The 18418-nt window shown below is 42.7% G+C and overlaps 1 protein-coding gene across 1 annotated transcript in view; it reads left to right on the forward strand.

The window, feature by feature from the left end:
* TMEM43 (transmembrane protein 43) overlaps positions 1-15459 on the forward strand; it is a 239491-nt gene extending 224032 nt beyond the window's left edge. The window contains exons 9-12 of the mRNA XM_069643404.1: positions 3716-3790; positions 3897-3998; positions 4820-4937; positions 11556-15459. Coding sequence (XP_069499505.1) covers positions 3716-3790; positions 3897-3998; positions 4820-4937; positions 11556-11770 — 510 coding nt within the window. The 3' untranslated portion in view covers positions 11771-15459. The remainder of the gene's footprint in view (positions 1-3715; positions 3791-3896; positions 3999-4819; positions 4938-11555) is intronic.
* The last annotated feature ends 2959 nt before the right edge of the window (positions 15460-18418 follow it).

An 18418-nucleotide genomic window follows, 5' to 3' on the forward strand; every position in this document is an offset into this window, starting at 1 on the left:
TTGGATCTTAAAATTGGTTTGTACATTTGGCTTGTTTCTTCTTACTCCTTCCCAACTGCTGCAGTGCTGCCGGTTCGAAACTGGTTGTCGCTGCCTCACCATTGTATCCCCTTGAATCTGTGAACCCCTCTGTAAGCAAGGGAAGAGCCGTCTGATGTGAATAAAGCTCTTCCCGTGCGAGGAAACAGTAATATGTTTTGGCGGCAATCACAACTGACTGGGGAGCAATGGTTACTTAGTTTAGAGCTTCCTCTTTTGGTGTGGGCGAGTTCACTTTCATGAGTCGTGTTCCACCATGGTAACATTGTATCCACGAGCTTCCACGGTCTGGGTCTGTGTGTTTAACTTCATACATGGCTCTTTAACACTCTGAGCTGAAGAAAAACATCAGAGCAACAAATAATCCGGCCACCAGAATGCAAGAGAACTCCACAAGGCTGGCCCTCTCAAATGCTAAACGGGAACAAACCAGGAACAAGACTTAAGCTAAAGGGCCAACCCACTGCAACAAAACCAAACAGTCCCTACCAACCCTACTAATAAATCTCTAACCCTCTAACACTCAGCATAGCCACCTCATTACATAATCAACCAGACACAACCCTCAGACACGAAACACCAAAACTACAAACACTCTTCCATCTCTCCACAACACACACAGGAACACTTGCATACAACACACAAATGCCAATCTACCAAATGATAAACAGTGACAGTTTTTTTCTGAACGCTTTTCTCTCTCAACCCCACTAACCCTTTTTCAGGTTAGATTAACTTTTAAAATCTTAACATACTTTGATAAATGTTTAGCCAGTGTACTCCCCTTCCAATACCAATGTCAGAAGTATTTTGCATTTATTGACCCTTCAGGCCTGTTTTGATTTTCGAAGAGTGCACGGACAAATCTTATTTCTCTCACCAATGCACTGAATGAAATACCTTTAACCCGGGGAGGCAATGACTCGCACATACATTGGCTCTGTCTTGAATGTACAATTTCCGCTTGATTATATTTGCTTCTAGAGCGTGTTCTATTGTGTGTGTTTTAGGAGAGCTCAACACCCATTGCATAATCTGGATTTCGGGCCTGATCAATACATCATGCCCCACTGTCATTTGCTCTGTATGAACAAGAGCCAATAACATACACTCCACTTGAGAAGAAATTGCTTGCATGTGTTACAAGGCAACTTGCGACTCCAAAATCCCAAGGGAACACGTTTTCTGTCCTGTTTCTGCCAAACACTCCAGTTAGCATAATTTTCTTGTACAGACACATTTAACGCCACTTCTCCTGCCTTCAGCGCCCACAAATCAAGCACCTGTTGCACTATGTCTTTTGCCAAATCAAACTCTCTTTCATGCTCCTCCCCCACTGAAATTCTTATTTCATTCATGTCACTTTATAAAGGAGGGCCAATATCTGCCCTAGATGGGGTATGTGCTGTCTCCAAAACCCAAACAGCCCTATGAACTGCTGAGCTTGGTTTTGTTCATCTGGGTGGTGGACTCAAGTATTTTCTGTCTGGCTTTTGTCACCATCTCTCGATGCCCATTATGCCGCTTCATTCCTAGGAATGCAACAGTCTCAGCCGCCCCTTGAATCTTGTTAGGGTTAATCTCCCACCCGTCCTTCTTCAACCTGTCAATGATTACTTCTAACTGAGTTTGCACACTTTGCTCATCTTTACCCTGAATCAAAATATCATCGATATAGTGGGAGATTTTTGTGTCAGGTTTACCTGGTATCATGTCTAAGTGTTCTGCCACCAGCCGGTTACAGATGGTTGGACTATGCATATACCCCATAGGTAATCTCGTGAAGGTGTACCGACGCCCGTTCCAAGAAAAGGCTAACTGCTCTTGGCACTCCTCAGCAATAGGCGCAGAGAAAAATGCATTGGCTAAGTCTACCAGTGCATACCAGGTTCCCTCAAACGTTTGTACATTCTCCATCAAGGTAATGGCGTGCAGGGACTGCGAACAAGTAGAGACTCGGGCTATAAGTTTCTAGAAGATGCCACACTGCCTTTTCGGAGGGCTTAAATGCGAGGCACTGGAATGGACAGGCAGAAAGCTTCACCTCAGAGGGGTGGTCCTTGCTCTAAGCCTGTTGGCTGCCGAGGTCTCTCTGCCTGGCTGATTTCGGGGCTTTTTCAGCAGATTCTGGCACGATGCAGGCATTCCTCAAAGAGGCGCCAACAGTGATGCATTTTATTTAGACGTCTTTGCTTCATTTATTATGTGTTATTCGTTTAGGTATGCTGTTGATGAATAAAGGGCCATTTAAGAGCCAGTTTATCATTTAGCTAAGAGTGTGTATGTATGTATGAGTCATTGCCTCCCTGCGTTCAAGCTTTTTAATTCAGTGTATTGGTGGGAGAAATTAGATTTGTCTGTGCACTCTTTGAAAAGCAAAACAGGGCCGTACCCATTTGTTGCAGGAAGTAGGCGGGTGATTCTATATACACTTTTAAATTAATGCAACACCCAAGCCACATATATTAGGCGCAAATATAACCACTGTGGTGGTATTGCCTCACAAAGCCTCTCCCTATTTCATTCATTCATTTGGTTTGCTTCACCCTACACCCTAGCTTAGTGTTTATTAGTGGTCTACTGTCTTGGTCCGCAAAAGGCCAGCCCCTATAGAACATGTAGTTAATAAGTGTTCTATAGAAATGTTCACACTCAGATGCTTGTTCACTCACAGCCTTCAGTTGTTTGATACTGTGCACTAAGTCGCATGATTACTGCTTGTTTGGCATACTTGGAATTGCTCTTTCTGAGCACTCTAGCTAGAGTAAGACAACTTCAAATGTTATAGGAATTATTTTACCAATCTAAACATTTGCCAGGGACATTATTTGTAAATGGTATACAATTTAGCCATAAGCACCCGTTCCATGGGCTGGAACAGGTGGTAACTGCCCCGTGCACGAGTCGAGGGACTATTAACTCGCTTATGGTTATTAGCACCCCAGGGTTTGCTATCCGGTAACCCGGGGTGCTGATAATGTTTTTTGTACGAATGAATGGGACGCCTTGTGGCATTCCGTTCATTCATACAAAATACTTAAGCAAGATAGCAACCACAGAGCTGGTAGACCGAAGCACCTCTTCCATTTCCATGGCGGCCAGCAGTAAGACAGAGTGGCCGCAGTGGTGGCGACAGGGGTGCCACCGACATTGAAGGCATCATGTAAGTGTGGTGGGAGGGACGGGAAAACTAACGGGTAGGAATAGGAGGGTGGGGGGGGAAGATGGTGTTGCGAAGATTGTGGGGCGGTAGAAGCAGCCATCCGGTTGTTCGGAACACATGCTTCGATCGTGGGATTCAACCCGCTATCCGAGCAATCTGATTGGTTGGTCAGCTTGCCCCGGGTGTTAATAAGAATTAAAAACAGAAAACAATCAAAACCTTTATTTCAAAAATGAAATGTTCTAAAAAAAAAGTACAATTATTACAAAAAGTTATATCGAGTTTTGCATCATTTAAGTGATCAGAGAACTCTCATTCGGAGGGCAACGCCTTTCATTACATCATTGTGTTCCTTGGCCTGCAGTGCAGTTTGTGCATCCACTTAGTTCCCATGACCCAGCAAGGAATATTAAGTATGACCCCAGACACAAGTCAGGTGTTTGGACTCCATTTGATTGGTCGCTGGTGGCCTGATTCTGACTTCCCTCTATTTTCTATTTCTTTAACCTGCAGGTTGGAGATTTGAGGGTGTCCTTTCACTATGCAGGACTATCTGGAAGAGCGTCCCCTCTGGGACCAGCGGATGTGGTACGGTAACACTTGAATATCACAATATTTATTTTATGTTTGTACTGTATGACTTTAGAGAATACAAAATGTTTCTTTTCATTTGTTTCTTATTTGGTTTTTGAAGATTACAGTCATTGGCCGCCAGCAAGGAGAAAAGGTTACCGCTTATCAGACTAAATCTGGCGATGTTCTGGAGCTCCTGTACCTTACTGCCCTGTCTGCTGAGGTAAGGTTTCTCCATGATCTAAAACTTATCTTCCTGATCTAACTCTGCTATGATAGTGTCTCACATGCATCTAGAGTCTCTGCTCGGGTTGTATGGCCCTCAAATCTGCAGATTCCGGCTCAGGTACTTTCTCAATGTGGCAGGCTTACAGGTGTGACCACGGTTAAGCCATAGACTGTAAGCACTTTGCACACTAGCCCAGGATTTGGTTACCATGACGTACATGAGGAAACCAGAAAATGGGAAGGATTTTTGCAAACTTGGCAAATTCTTTTAAATAACCCTTCCCAAATGTTGTTGGGGGCCCTAGAGAAGTAAGTAGAAGGGCGTTGCTGTCTGTGCGTTCTTGGGCATGGCTTCAACATGCTACAGCTCACCATGCAGTGGGTAAATTCCAGACATCCCCCCTGGCGCAGCAAGCACCTCCTCCCAGCTAGCTCTCCTCTTGGCGCTGCACACCATAGGACACAGTGGAGTCCCATGATACATGTGGTGCAATTGTACACATAGCTCCTCTACCTTTCCTTCTCATGCCTTCCTGAGCATCTTACCTATCCCTCACCTTCATCTCAACTATCTACCCGACTTTGCCCTATACAGACCACTACTGAATGTTTATCCCACTATGCCTTTGCCTGTCTGGCAAAGCGCTTCGATGCCATAAACTATGGCAGGAGGTACTGTACAAATGCAGGAACACAACACACCAGATAAAAGGCTCTCTGCTCAGTGAACGCGCCCCAAAGGCCTATAATGCATCGTGATTTCACATCTGTCTTTGTTTCGTCTTGATGATGGCTTGTCTCTATTCCTTGCCATAGGAAGTGTTCCAGAAGGAGCATGAAAGTAACACTTTGAAAACCTGGGCCCTTCGAGCTGGTGGCTGGTTGATGATGTTTTTGGGCCTCAGTCTCATGACCAAAATAATTCACACCTTGGGTAAGTTTGTGGCAAGAGTTCTATGCATTTCTGTGGCTCCGTGATCGGACGTGATGCTTATGAAGATTTACTGGGTGGGTCGCGAGGACCTCAGTCCTTTGCAGGATTGTTGATGACGCTGTAAAGACTTCTCGGTTCTTGGGTCTGCAGTTTTCTGCTACTTATGTAACCTCTGTTAAACAGTGGAGTCCACAGTGCTGCAGCCGAGCATGAGTGAGCGCATTTCTTAAGCGTATTCTACTTGAAGGGGGCTTGTAGATGTGGTTGCTCAGTGGAAACTATTAATAATTAAATAACCTTTTCTGGTAAATTGCTTCTTGTGGCAAGCACACAGACTTAGCCTGCAAAGGATTGCCTATGGAAAGGAGTCCTTTACTTCAGATAGGCGCACTGTGATTGGCCAATTCATGTGCAGCTGAGCTACATCAGTTTGTAGTCCCAGAAAACAAAGTCCTTCACTCCTCATATTCTGTTGGATATCACCAAAATAATAATTTGGACCCAGTGTAAAAAGTGAAGTAGGTATTTACTGAAGGCTTTCTTGAGGTGCTAAATTCCACTTATCTGGTAGCTAGGGGTATCACATTTCCTAATTAGAACACCTTTTCCATGAAGCAGCACCTGCTGTTAAAGACTTAAAGTTGAAAGTCCAACCAGGGCTGTGTCAATGGCAATCATTGGTTGACTGATGGAGCTGCTCTTGTGCCATTGTCCTGCAAGTTGTGTTACAAGGCTGTGGAGCTTGCAATCAGATGAAGGCACGCGTTGGCCGAATGTGCTGCAAAGGGGTGAGGCTTGAGGGTATTCCAGAGGTTTGCGTATAGGCTATCTAGAGTTCAGTCTTCAGATGACACTCTTGCCTAGTAGGTACCAGGTTGCTGATTTTATTCAGTGAGTAGGCTGGTATGTTTGGAAAGGTGTGTAGTAGTCTGGTGGGGCAAATCCTTATGCATTACTCTAGATCTGTATTCCTCCCTGTACTTATCTATACTCATTTATAGAGAAGTGCTTGCGGCAACCAGTGGTAATCAACTGTGTACTGTTATCCCGTTTTATTTTCTTGCCAGTATTAGCCTGATTTTAGGCAATAAAACGAAGAGGTGTGTTTTTCTGGGGCCCGAATTTCAAGGCTTTGTTATTCACGTAATGTGAGAAAGTCTATGCTTTTCATAATGTAGCATCTTTTTTAGTATTGTTTATTGTTATCAGTAGAATGTTACCATTTAAGTATCAACAAGCGCATTCCTGCATCATGGCTTCCACCAGCGCATGCCTACTTCATGGCTTAAGCAAGTGCATCCCTACTACTTGGCTTCAGCAAGCGCAATCCTGCTTCATGGCTTCAGCAAGCGCAATCCTGCTTCATGGCTTCAGCAAGCGCAATCCTGCTTCATGGCTTCAGCAAGCGCATCCCTACTTCATGGCTTCAGCAAGCGCATCCCTATAGCTTCAGCAAGCGCAACCCTATGGCTTCAGCAAGCGCAAACCTACTTCATGAATTCAGCAAGCACATCCCTACTTCATGGATTCAGTAAGCGCATCCCTACTTCATGGATTCAGCAAGTGCATCCCTACTTCATGGCTTGAGCAAGCACATCCCTATGGCTTCAGCAAGCGCATTCCCATGGTTTCACAAGCGCATCCCTATTTCTTGGCTTCAGCAAGCGCACTCGCGCTGAAGGTTTTTTTCTTTCAAGGAGCGTATACTTTGGGGATGCAGAGGGGCAACCTGGCTAGATTTGAATCTTGGCACAATACACCTTATAGTCCAAAAGTAGCAACGCAAATCTTTGGTTTAAAAAGACCACCTCTGTCTTTATTGTTATTGTGAGGAACAGGTTTCTTACATGCAAGTGTGGCTTTCTCACACAGCTGAAAAACCAAGCAGTAACTTAAGTCAAATATAATTCTTGTAATGAGTTTTCTTGCCGGTGGAGTATTGCTAGATTTAGGCCTAGAATGCCATCTTGTTTCTCTCATGGGCTTCCTCTTTTGAGAGCTGGGATTGGTGAGGAGTAATTATGATAATTAGAAAAGGAAGAGGGCAGTTCCCCTATTACACTGTAAAGAAGAAAAGAATGCAGGACTTCACGCCATCAAAATGTGTGTATATTTGTTAGGAAGAATTCTCTGTTTAGGCTGAATTTCCTAACCTAGTGAGTCCCCCAGCAGCTTTGCTGGATTTTTGGGGTTTATTTTCTTCTCCTGCCAAGAGTGAGACTCTTTTACCCTCACTCTTGGACATGACTTGAGAGTGTTTCTGTGACTTGCTATGTGCTTATGGGCTAAGGGGTAATTTTCCCCATAGGCCATCATTGGTTTTTGAATGTGTGTTACACAGCACCCTCAGTGCAGTAGCACAGGGGTGTCCTAGAGACCCCCAAACATAGACTCCACACCCTGGGACTGACTACTGTCTCCCTGGGTCTGTAAAGTTACCATTGACTTTACTAGTCTTAATTTAGGAACTTAACCAGTACAAACCATCTTACTGTGGAAGTACTGGTAGGGGCAATTAGATTGCCCCTGGGTCTGTTGTCGAGGGGGGTACTGTCCCGTCCCCCCTCGCCGAGTTCTGGCTGGTGGCAGTGGATACCACTGAAATATTCCACCGGAATATTTCCCAATGGGATTTCCCATTGTTTTTGATGCACCACTTTTTGGTGCAATGTTAAAGATACCGCCGGTTTATTTATTTAATATAAATTCACCGGTTGGGATTTTTTGCCGGAACTCGCCGCCAAAATGGCGTCTAGGTTCACTTCAGTAACCCTGAACCCGAGTCGAGCCTTTGTTCCACTTTTGGCGGGCTTCTGCACAGAAGCCCTCCAAAGTGGTGCCATTCTGTCTGGGTACCACAGGGGGTGTGGGAGGGGGTTTAGGCACCCTGGACTGAGTTGCCTTGCCAACTCATGTCGCACTCTAGTGTGATTGGCCCAAGTGGTGAGCCACCCCGCTCACCACTTAGCATGTTTGAGTGACAGCTAGGCTGTATGAATGGGGGGTTGCTGCATAAAAGCAGGGTTTTTGGGACTGGTTCTTCAGAAGTCGCCACAGGACCTAAGAAGCCGAAGAGGGAGAAGCTGAGCCGACCTGCCAAGACGACACCACCGGTGAAGCCCTGCAGAACCGTCTCACCACTTTTCCCGACGACAGAGGAGATCTCCCGCCGGAGAGTCTTCTTCCCTTAACTGGTGGGGACAACCAGTTGCTGCCTCCTTTTCGCCGTCCAGAAGTATCTCGTGGCCGCCTTGCCTGTGCCAAGCACCCCGGCAACCGGGATACCACTTTTTACCTCAACCGCGAAAGAGGGGTAAAAATCCTTTGTGACCGGAAAACTCCACGGCTGGCCTCATCCCTGGTAGTGCAACGACCTGCAGCTTCCTCCACGTCGAGATCACCTCTTCCTCGGGACGACGCCGCGACTTGCACCCACTACCAGGAACGACTACCACCGCTGGAGGAATCTTTCCACTTTTAAAGGTACTGTGTTCCGCCCGGCCTCCCTTGCCACCGATTGTACGGGGTAGATTTAGCCCTCGGCTTTCGAACCTGGGTAGGTCTGGGACACCCTAACTAAACTTTTCAGAACCGTAGGAAAACCTTTTCTCTCACCTGCAAAGACTTGTGACATTGTGTGATCTTGGGCACATTTTTCGCCTGGCTCCCTCTAAAGCGGGCCCCAAACTAATTCTCCTTGTTCCACTATTGACTGTCTTTGCTAACCTTATGTGAAAAGTGTTTTACCTTACTGCTCTCTTTATTTCTGCCTTTTCCCTCCCTTTTGGTAATACTTGTTGGAGTACCATCTAACGTTAAGCGCTCACCTCTGGTTGGAAATAAGTGGGGTTAACTTAGAATTGTCCAACAAATAATTAGGGATGTACATATGAGTAATAGTAACTGTGTTTGACTTTCTTACCTTTTCTAATGTGCTAGTGTAATTTATGAGTGTGCCTTTAATAAATAAGTTTATACTTTTACACCTAGCTCTGGTCAGTGTTTGCTTGTGCTACTGTGCCTCTGTATCTATTGTGTATCCTCTGTATAACTCTTCTTGAGGGAGGTCTGACTGCTCAGCCACAGCTACCACAGTGAATCTGTGTGGTGCAGACTGCTACCAAGTGGGTTTACTGCCACACCTGTAGACTTAAATCTTTTGCAGTGGTCCCGGAGGGAACTGCACAGGTTTCTGCCTAACAATATTTAATAATATTGCATAATCGCACATTAAAAAAGGAAGCCCATGTATGATAACATGTTTCGGCTCTGCTGAGCCTTTTTCATATCTGGGCTACACAATATTCCACAACAAATCATCATACGTAAATAACATAATATTATAATAAAAAATATATAATTCACACGAAAACATAACATAAATGTACAAACAATTATAAGGTCATATTGCACGTTGCATTATTCCATCATGCCGCAATAAGACAATAAATATCATAGTAATAAGCGTATAGTGAGTAGACAGACAAACAAGGATTGGTGAAAGGGAGGATTCAAGGGTGTAGAAAAAGCAAAAAACCCATCATAGATGCATATTAATTTCAAAAGATCAAAACATAAACAGAAAGAACAAAAGAGAAAAAAAATCGAAAAATTAATCGTTATTTTGAAATCGTGGTAACAAATCCATACTGGTCAACTGACCCCTATAATATCCTGAAACAAAATCATTCAGGTGTCCTTACCCGTATTTGCATATAATCAATCCATAGGACTGATGTCCCTGTAGTAGTAACGGGGTTATATCCCCAGTATAGAGTCTGAAATTAAATAAATGTGAAATCAGGTTTGTAATGGTATAATTATAAAATGTATACTCATTATTGGAATGAAAATCCACAAAAGAAAATTATCTCCCTGCATTTGACTCATAGTAAGTATTGTTTTGACTCTTCATAAAGTACATCATTGTATAAAACTAGCCATGGGCTTGGATGTGTGGGACATATAGCTAATGTGTGCACAATCTTAAATATCACCCTGCTGTCATCTATGGACCATATTGTAAATGCGTTCAAGCACTGTGATAGGCATCCTTCATTAAGCGCGTTCAAAATAATCACAGACTACGACCAAACCAGAGAACTGGCGTTACACATGACAAATCTTGAGCCCGTATGGACCTCCTTATGAATAATCAGAGTTTGCAAAGTAAGCACAATCAACCGTTAAGATGCGAGTAATGCCAGTCTAAAGCCTCCTAGGCTTACCCGATTCCTGCAAGCAGAAAAAGTCACACGCGTCGGCAAAGTACAGAGCCGTCTGCGTACGCCATCTTGATAACTTTGTTGAACATGGTGACCATGGCAACGTGAGTCACATCGCCATGGTGATCCGCGTTAAGCGGTGCGCTACAGTAGCAACCGACGCAAAAAGAGCGTCAGTGGCTATCGTCCATCTTGTAGATGGACTCCGCCATTATTGAGTGGTGTCTAAAGTTCACAACCAAAGCCAAAGTGGCTATAATTACCCTGGATTGATTATTTCAAAAGTTGTGATTTCAACAAACCAATTTGTACAAATCTAATATTGGAAATATCTCAGCAAGATAAACAATGTTCTTTCTAATGTGTAAGAAGGGTCAGTTGACCTGTATGGATTTGTTACCACGATTTCAAAATAACGATTAATTTTTCGATTTTTTTTCTCTTTTGTTCTGTCTATTCATGTTTTGATCCTTTGAAATTAATATGCATCTATGATGGGTTTTTTGCTTTTTCTACACCCTTGAATCCTCCCTTTCACCAATCCTTGTTTCTCTGTCTACTCACTATACGCTTATTACTATGATATTTATTGTCTTATTGCGGCATGATGGAATAATGCAACGTGCAATATGACCTCATAATTGTTTGTACATTTATGTTATGTTTTCGTGTGAATTATATATTTTTTATTATAATATTATGTTATTTACGTATGGTGATTTGTAGTGGAATATTATGTAGCCCAGATTTGAAAAAGGCTCAGCAGAGCCGAAACATGTTATCATACATGAGCTTCCTTTTTTAATGTGCGATTATGCAATATTATTAAATATACACACATTTTGATGGCGCGGAGTCCTGCATTCTATTCTTCTTTACACTGTTTATGGTGACAGTGAGGCTTTATTACCGTCTGGATACAGTGACCTGCGACATCTTTGAACTTATCCTATGGCCTCAAAGATACGGCATTAGATTGCCAACTAAGGAATTGTAAGGTGTCGCCCTCCAGAGCAATTTATACTAAAGCCACCCTTTTTCAGTTCCCCTATTAACCTCCACTAAACAAGAGCAGTCACTGGAAGAACATTCATTAGTGTAGATTAAGGCTTGGTCTCACAGCAAGGAACCAGAAGCAAGGTGGTGCCCAAGTTCATATATTACCTTCTTGCTATTTGACTGCCGGCAATTCCTTGCCTTTCACCTTACTCGCTCAGATGAGTTAGAATGTTATTAGTCTGCGTTTCTGGACGTTATTCCCAGAGGTGGCCTCGTCATTCTCGAACTGTCAAGTTTATACAAGCAATAATCGTGATCAAGAAATATAGTGTTGCTATTTAGTTGCAAGCAGTTGTGTGCACTGCGGCTGACTGTAATGTTTTTCCTCCCACAGTGGACTGGTTGCCTCTCGTCCGAGATCTCGTCAACATTGGACTGAACATCTTTGCCCTCTGCGTTGCCACCAGCCTGTCCCTGCTGACCATCGCCTGTGGCTGGCTCTTCTACCGTCCCATGTGGGCGCTTCTGATTGGAGCCTTGGCTGCCGTTCCGATTGTGATAGCGAAAAGCCGCAACCCACCCAAAAATCACCTGAGAAAGGGGGAATGATTTATACTATGATTGAGAAAAATTTGAGGGGTAGCGGGTGGGGGAGCGTGTGCCTAGCTGATGACCGCTCGGGCAAAACCTAGTCTCCTAAAAAGTGGTTTGGGCGGTAGGTACTGAGGGAATGTGGTGTTATTTGTTTTCTACATTGAATGTTGTCGAAAGGAAAAGTGAAATTCCGCTGCTTCCCTGTCTTTCAGCATATTTGCATTTATATTTGGTGTATGGAGCCTAGTGCATTCGTCCGATTGCTGAAATTGAAGTTCTGAACACCTTTTTTCTGCTGTCCCGTAGAGGCTTATGTCTGGTGTGTTTTATGGTAGAGCATGTGATGTTTGGCTGTGAAGGACGCTCAAACCCTTCCATGCACGTGCAGTTTTGAGGTCGGTCTATTCCTGCTGATACTGCATTTCTCATTGTAGACTCTGCCATTAGAATAGTTTAGTGGAGCACCTTTTTATGGTCTGACTTGAGAATGCCACACTTTCACCACTGCCACAAGTTCATGGGAACATTATTTTCTTTTTTTTTTCTTTATATGTAGTTTCTGTTCAAACATTATTCTAGATGTGTGTAATAATGGCTCACTGCCATCTAGCGTAGCTGGTCTCGATCTACCAAGAAGCTTCCACTGTATTCTGTGGCAGGTGTGGGGAGAAGCCTCACCGTATGGGGCTTGTCTCCCCTCCTTCTCCCCCTGGACTCAGACATCTAGCGTTCTCCTTATATGGGGAGAAACGCTAATCCCTCTATCGGATACATAAATGTGTTTAATGTTGTTCCCAGTGAATGTGTAAGTGCTTTTAGGTTCTACGTGCAGACACGTTGAGATGTTTAATCTGTCGGCCGCAAGATTGTAAATTCACTATTGGAGGTTCTGGATTAGCTGCAACAATTCACTGGCCATAGCGATCTGCGGAAGTCTCCAGGTCTGTGGCACAGCACCTGGCCCGTTTAGGACAAGCCCTTACCTAGTACGTCCTTTTTTGTTGTTGGTAGAGTACGTGCATTCAGTGGCTTCTAAAAGTACAAAATGCTCTGCCGTCTTAAGTTCATGAGCAGATAGCTGGGAAAGTGTTCATCCGGATGTATTGGAATCCGGTTTGACATGTGTGGCAGGGTGGCATCACATCAGAACCGGGCAATGTGCATGTTTCGGCATCCTAAGGGGGGGTATCTAGGCAATTACAGAAATTGTTTCATTATCTCCGAAACCTCTTACTAGGTCCCTGTGGATCTGTAATGAAGATATCACCCGATTCACAGTCATAGTGACATTAGTACAAAGAATGCCTTTGCCCCGACCAAAAGGTCTGCTCACCAAGGATGCACATTGTGCTAATATCTCCATTCCTGTCGGACACTAGTTCATCTTCACAAACGTGGCTCTAAGACTCGAACATAAGTCCACCCTCCTACAAATGGCCCCTCTACATGGGTAGTACCGTAGAAGGAAGGAGCATTGGTGTGGGTGAAGCACATTGTTACTCACACTGTTAGTGAACTTGAAACATACATGCTGCCATGATTTCTGTGCAAATGTCTTAGATAAATGATGGTGATAATGAGGCATTTTGGAAATATTTCTGAGAACTATGTTTTGGGCTGCGCGTCTTCGTAAACGCAATGGCACAGAACACGACTGTTTAACGATTTAGTCAGTAAGTGGACCTAAATTTAGGGAGTAAAAGACGATACCATTGTTTATTGCTGTAATTTACATGTGACACTAGTCAGAGCAATATGAGACTTACATTTAAGAGGCAGGATTGTTGCACTGTTTACACAACTACGTAATTATCCAGATCCCAGCCATTTGGAGTGGAAGGGGGGGTGCGTCTGCAGGAACCTGGTAACCTGGGGGAGACAAGTGATGGTCTGCACCAGCATTTTATATACCAGGCTAAATGCCTACTGACAACATCAGCTATGCTGATGCTCTTAAACAAAAGATCTGGGGAAATGGTGTACAGCGTTCAAGGCATGAATTATTTGACCTTTACCAACCAAATGAGAGAAAGTAGATTTCTTTTGGCCATGTTCATTAAAGATTTAATTGTTGATGATGGGCAAATAGTAACACTTCTAAAGGCATCTTGTAGAAGCACTGATGAAGTAGCTGCTACCGCCAGATCCACAGTCACTGGAGGTGTTGCTAGGAGGCAATTACACTGGTACTGACTTAGAGAAGTTTCTATCTTCGGTTTTGTTTCAGTTGAAGGAGCCACTCCTCTACCTGTGTATGTCAGTAGTTGTGCTATTAGTCACTGCAATTTGCTTGACCCGTCCCAAAAGTGGTGCACCTAAATGTATCCGTCGTCCATTCTGGGACTGGTAGTAAAGGGATCATCTTAAAAGAATATCATCCCTGATACATGCAGTTATATAGATTTTTTATTACTGTGCTATATATCTGCAAAATCAGTTGTTTTGTGTGTTATTGATGCATAGCTTAATGTACAGCATGGTACGTTTTTATCTTTTGCTACACAGTGAAGTGGTTATTATCTCTACCTTATTACTCTTTTTCAATATTATGTGCCTTTTAGCATTTTGCTTCAAATAACCTAAATTGCACATTGAGATTTGAGAACTGATTTTACTTTTGCCTGATAAGAACTCAAGAATCCTTTTTCCCAGGCAAAAATGCTGGCTAGGCTGAATTTACAGATGTTTACCTTTTAGGAGATCATGTGGTGTTGTCTGGCAGTCTGCATTACCCAGAGAGGATTTATCCTTGTATTCATATCCCTACCATTAGATGGTATCCAAATCAGTCCCATCGAGAGATTATCTGGCATGACCTTCTAATCCGGATCGTGGGGAAAAGATCTCTACCTTTGTGTGCATCTGTATCATTGACTGCTCTGATTTGCTGGAAACCATGATATTTCAGCCAAACATGGGTTTAGAAGGTTCCACCCACCACATGGCAAAAAAATGCAGAATTAATTTGCTCCGTCTGACTGGTGCAGCCTGCTCTGCCAAATCCACTGATTTCTCACCACATGCAAACATTATGCTTGTGCCAAGTTCTATGGCATGTAAGAGCATTTGTTGTATAGAAACCGCATCCAAGGATAATTCATTTGCAGTTGTTTAACCTTAAGAAATATTAAACTAATCCTCTCTAGGCAAACTGTATCCAGCCCGCTAGCCTCTTTTGTCGAACACAATATTGCTTGCTTTAGTGATCTTTAGAGTTGGAGAAGGCACCACCGCTGAAAGGACTATTGAAAGCTATTTATCAGACCTTGTCTGTAAACTGTGTGTTTGATGGCTGTTAGAAATATGAAGAGTGCTTAATTGTGCAAAAGGTCTTCCCAGTCATTTGTTTCATTTAGACATGGAGGCACCATTAAATTAGGCTAATTGTATCCCAAGTGATTGGTTACACTTTGCTTTTGCACTCCTTGGAATTCAGTGGCAATTAGTCCTGAGACAAGCTTTTTTCATATTATCTGCATAACTTTGTATTCAACTTTTTATATTGCTTTATTTTGTTTAAGTGATGGCCTTTAGCAAGGACACACTAGAATGACACGTGGCTTTTGTTACACACTTCACTCTCTTGCGTGTGTATGTTTTTATACTGAATACACCTTATCCAAAGGAAATACTTGAAATGGAAAGGTTGTGCTATTTTTATGGAAGTTAAAATAAACATTTTCAATAAAAGTGTTGTGAATCAATTACGATTTTGTTTTGGTTACTGTTTTAATAAATTGGACAGCAAACTAATTTCAAACCACATTGTAATCTAGAGAAGATCTTATTCATCCGTGGTAAGTCTTTAAATTAATACCGTATATGTCCACTGTCTGTCTATCTGGCAGGGTCATTAACCAACACACTCAATATCTCTGGGTGCATCAGAAACAGCATATGGTAGTCCATATTGTATTTCCCTACCAAGTATAGATGCACGGTGGGAATTTCATATTGCTACCATATTGGAAGAGTGGATGCCCTACTCTTGGTAAGGGACCATGCTGTATATGGGAATAGCATTAAATGGACAAAGTGAATAATTATGGTGTAATAGGGATGTTATGATAGGTTATTTATAACGTGCTTAATACCCAGAGGTTTCTAAGCGCGGACCCGGGGATCGAACCTGTGGTGCTTAGTGTCCTCTTGCTTCCAAGGCGATCACGTTGCCCCTGAGCTATCCTCCTGAGATGTTTGTTTTAACTATACAGCATAACTATCTTCCTACCAAATAGAAATACATTTAATTGTTGAAAATATCAGCACAGAAACTCTCTAGATCTACATTTGACACAGTACACATTTTTTTAATTATTTTTTATTGGTTTGTATAAAACATTTTAAAAAGAAAGAAAAACAAAACAAGACCGCAACCATTCAAGTTTACTCATTATCGTTCACCCACAGAGTTTTAGAGTAAGTTTAGCTGTTTATGTTTGCGTCAATCAGTGTCATAGCTGTTCGCCGCCAGCAAGTTTTTTATGTCATTTAAGAAGTGAGTCAATGCAAAGATCAGTTTTAAATCGACACCCTCAAACATTTTCAGCCATCACTCCTCTGCACTCTGAGTGGCTTGCTTCCAGAGTATAGGTCCCAAGTGTCTGGTCCTTGATGTTCGTAATTTCCAGCAAAACAAAGTTAGATGTTTCAGTGTTTCATCATTTAATGCACACAATCTGCAGGCTGGGTTTAAATCTGCATGTTTGGCCCAGACTCTGAGTCTCTTTCGATTCGAAGGCATTGAGACAGAAAGGCATGTATTGTCTTTGAGTCTGGTCGGGGAAAAGCTCCACATACCTTTGCAGTTTCCCAAAGCCGTTTGCATCTCCAGGGACATCTTTCATGACCCTGCAGGACCTACTCTGCTCTGCTGTTAAAGCCCAATCGCTTTGCCAGATTTTTCTTTTGACATAGTTTGGATTGCTATATAGGGTGTCTGTTAGTATCAAGTTACTTTAACAGTTCTTCAGAGCATTTGTTCCAGCTACTTAGTGAGTTGGTCCCATTGTCAGTGCCTGACTCATGCAAGATTTTGAACTGAGGAATATTCTCTTTTGCTTTCATGTTTCGAAACAAGGATAGTAAGTTCCAGCTTATTCATGCATGGATGGAAATTAGGGAAAGCTTGTGCCGAATGAATGCCGTGGACGTGCCTTTTGGCAGTTGTAATGCTTTGACCCAAAATATGTTTTCGAGCGTTGCCCACAATTTAAAGGAGCAGCCAATTGCATTTTTGGCACCATAGCTTAGAGCTGGAACTACCTTTTGTTGGTAAAAGTTAATTACCGGCCTTAAAGAAAACTTTCTATATTTTTTATTTAGAGCATAAGCCTGGGAGGCGAACTGTCTGCATTTGCTTTTAGCCATTTCTGCCCATGGCCCATCATTGAAATTTCCACTGATTTGCATGCCGAGATATCTGGAGTTAGCAACTATATTTATTGTTTCATGTCCTAACGTCCATGTGAATTTTTTGCTGTTAGCCTTCTTTGTCATTTTAAGGTTATGGAGTATTAGGATCTCACACTTTTTTTTGTTTATTTGTAGGCCGTTGTACTCAACATACACTTCGACTGCATCTAGTTTTCTTTGTAGGCCAATTGGTATAACATCCAGCAAGATTAAGTCGTCGACATATAGAAGCCAACTTATGTGTGACCCATTGATTTTTGGAGGAAAGGAATGGGTGCATTCGATGGATTCACCGATATCGGAAAGGAAAAGGTTGAAAATTACTGATGCCAAGGGACACCCTTGTTTCACACCTCTAAAGGTGTTAATCAGGTGCAAAAGGGTACCTTTTTGATCCAACTGGATCCTGATATTGGTGTTGGTATGTAGTTCGCAGATAGCAAACAGACTTGGAGGGCAGCCCCATTTCTTCAATTTGTCCCACAATTTTTCACGGTTGATGCTGTCGAAAGCATATGAAAAGTCGATGAGCGTGATGTATTCTTAGATTTGATTCTCAAGGCCTCTGTTTTGAGCAGGCTTAGTATCAGCAGGTTTAAAGAGCATCCAACTCCTTTAAAAAAAACAGCCTGTCTCATGTCGACATGATTGGATTCTACTGCCCAAACAACCAGCTTTTGTTTCAAGAGAGATGCATAGATTTTGCCTAAAATATCTAATAGAGCTATTGGACGATAGTCGTTCGGATTAGCTCTATTTCCTTTTTCAAAGATTGGCACAATTACCGCACTTTTCCAGGACTTTGGAGTTCTGCGTTGGATGGTTATCCTGTTGAATAAGCTATGGCAGATGTCCGTCCAAAGTTTGGGATTTTCTTTGATAGTAATATTGGTCAGTACACATTTGATAAAACTAGATTGCTGGAGACGGCGTTTACATATACTTCCATTGGTGAAAGTAAACTTAGGCCTTATTCTAGCTGTGAGACAAAACACTGCATTCAGTGATACAGTAAACAATACAGTCTGGATTAAACTCACTCTTTTCCTTCAAACATTCTGGCAGGCCGCAAATGGACAAGCCTATTTGTACTCAATCATCCATCCCCATAGTTGGCTCCCAGGCTTCATTTTGATCCGTATAATTATTGTGCTTGGCTTTCCATCTATTATAAAATATCTGACCTCCAATAAAACCTTTCAACTGCTCCTTCTTCTTACTGTAAACATATTTCTGGTGCGTTTTACT

This window comes from Ambystoma mexicanum, chromosome 2p, assembly GCF_040938575.1.
Source record: "Ambystoma mexicanum isolate Mex_15411 chromosome 2p, UKY_AmexF1_1, whole genome shotgun sequence".
NCBI classification, from domain to species: domain Eukaryota; kingdom Metazoa; phylum Chordata; class Amphibia; order Caudata; family Ambystomatidae; genus Ambystoma; species Ambystoma mexicanum.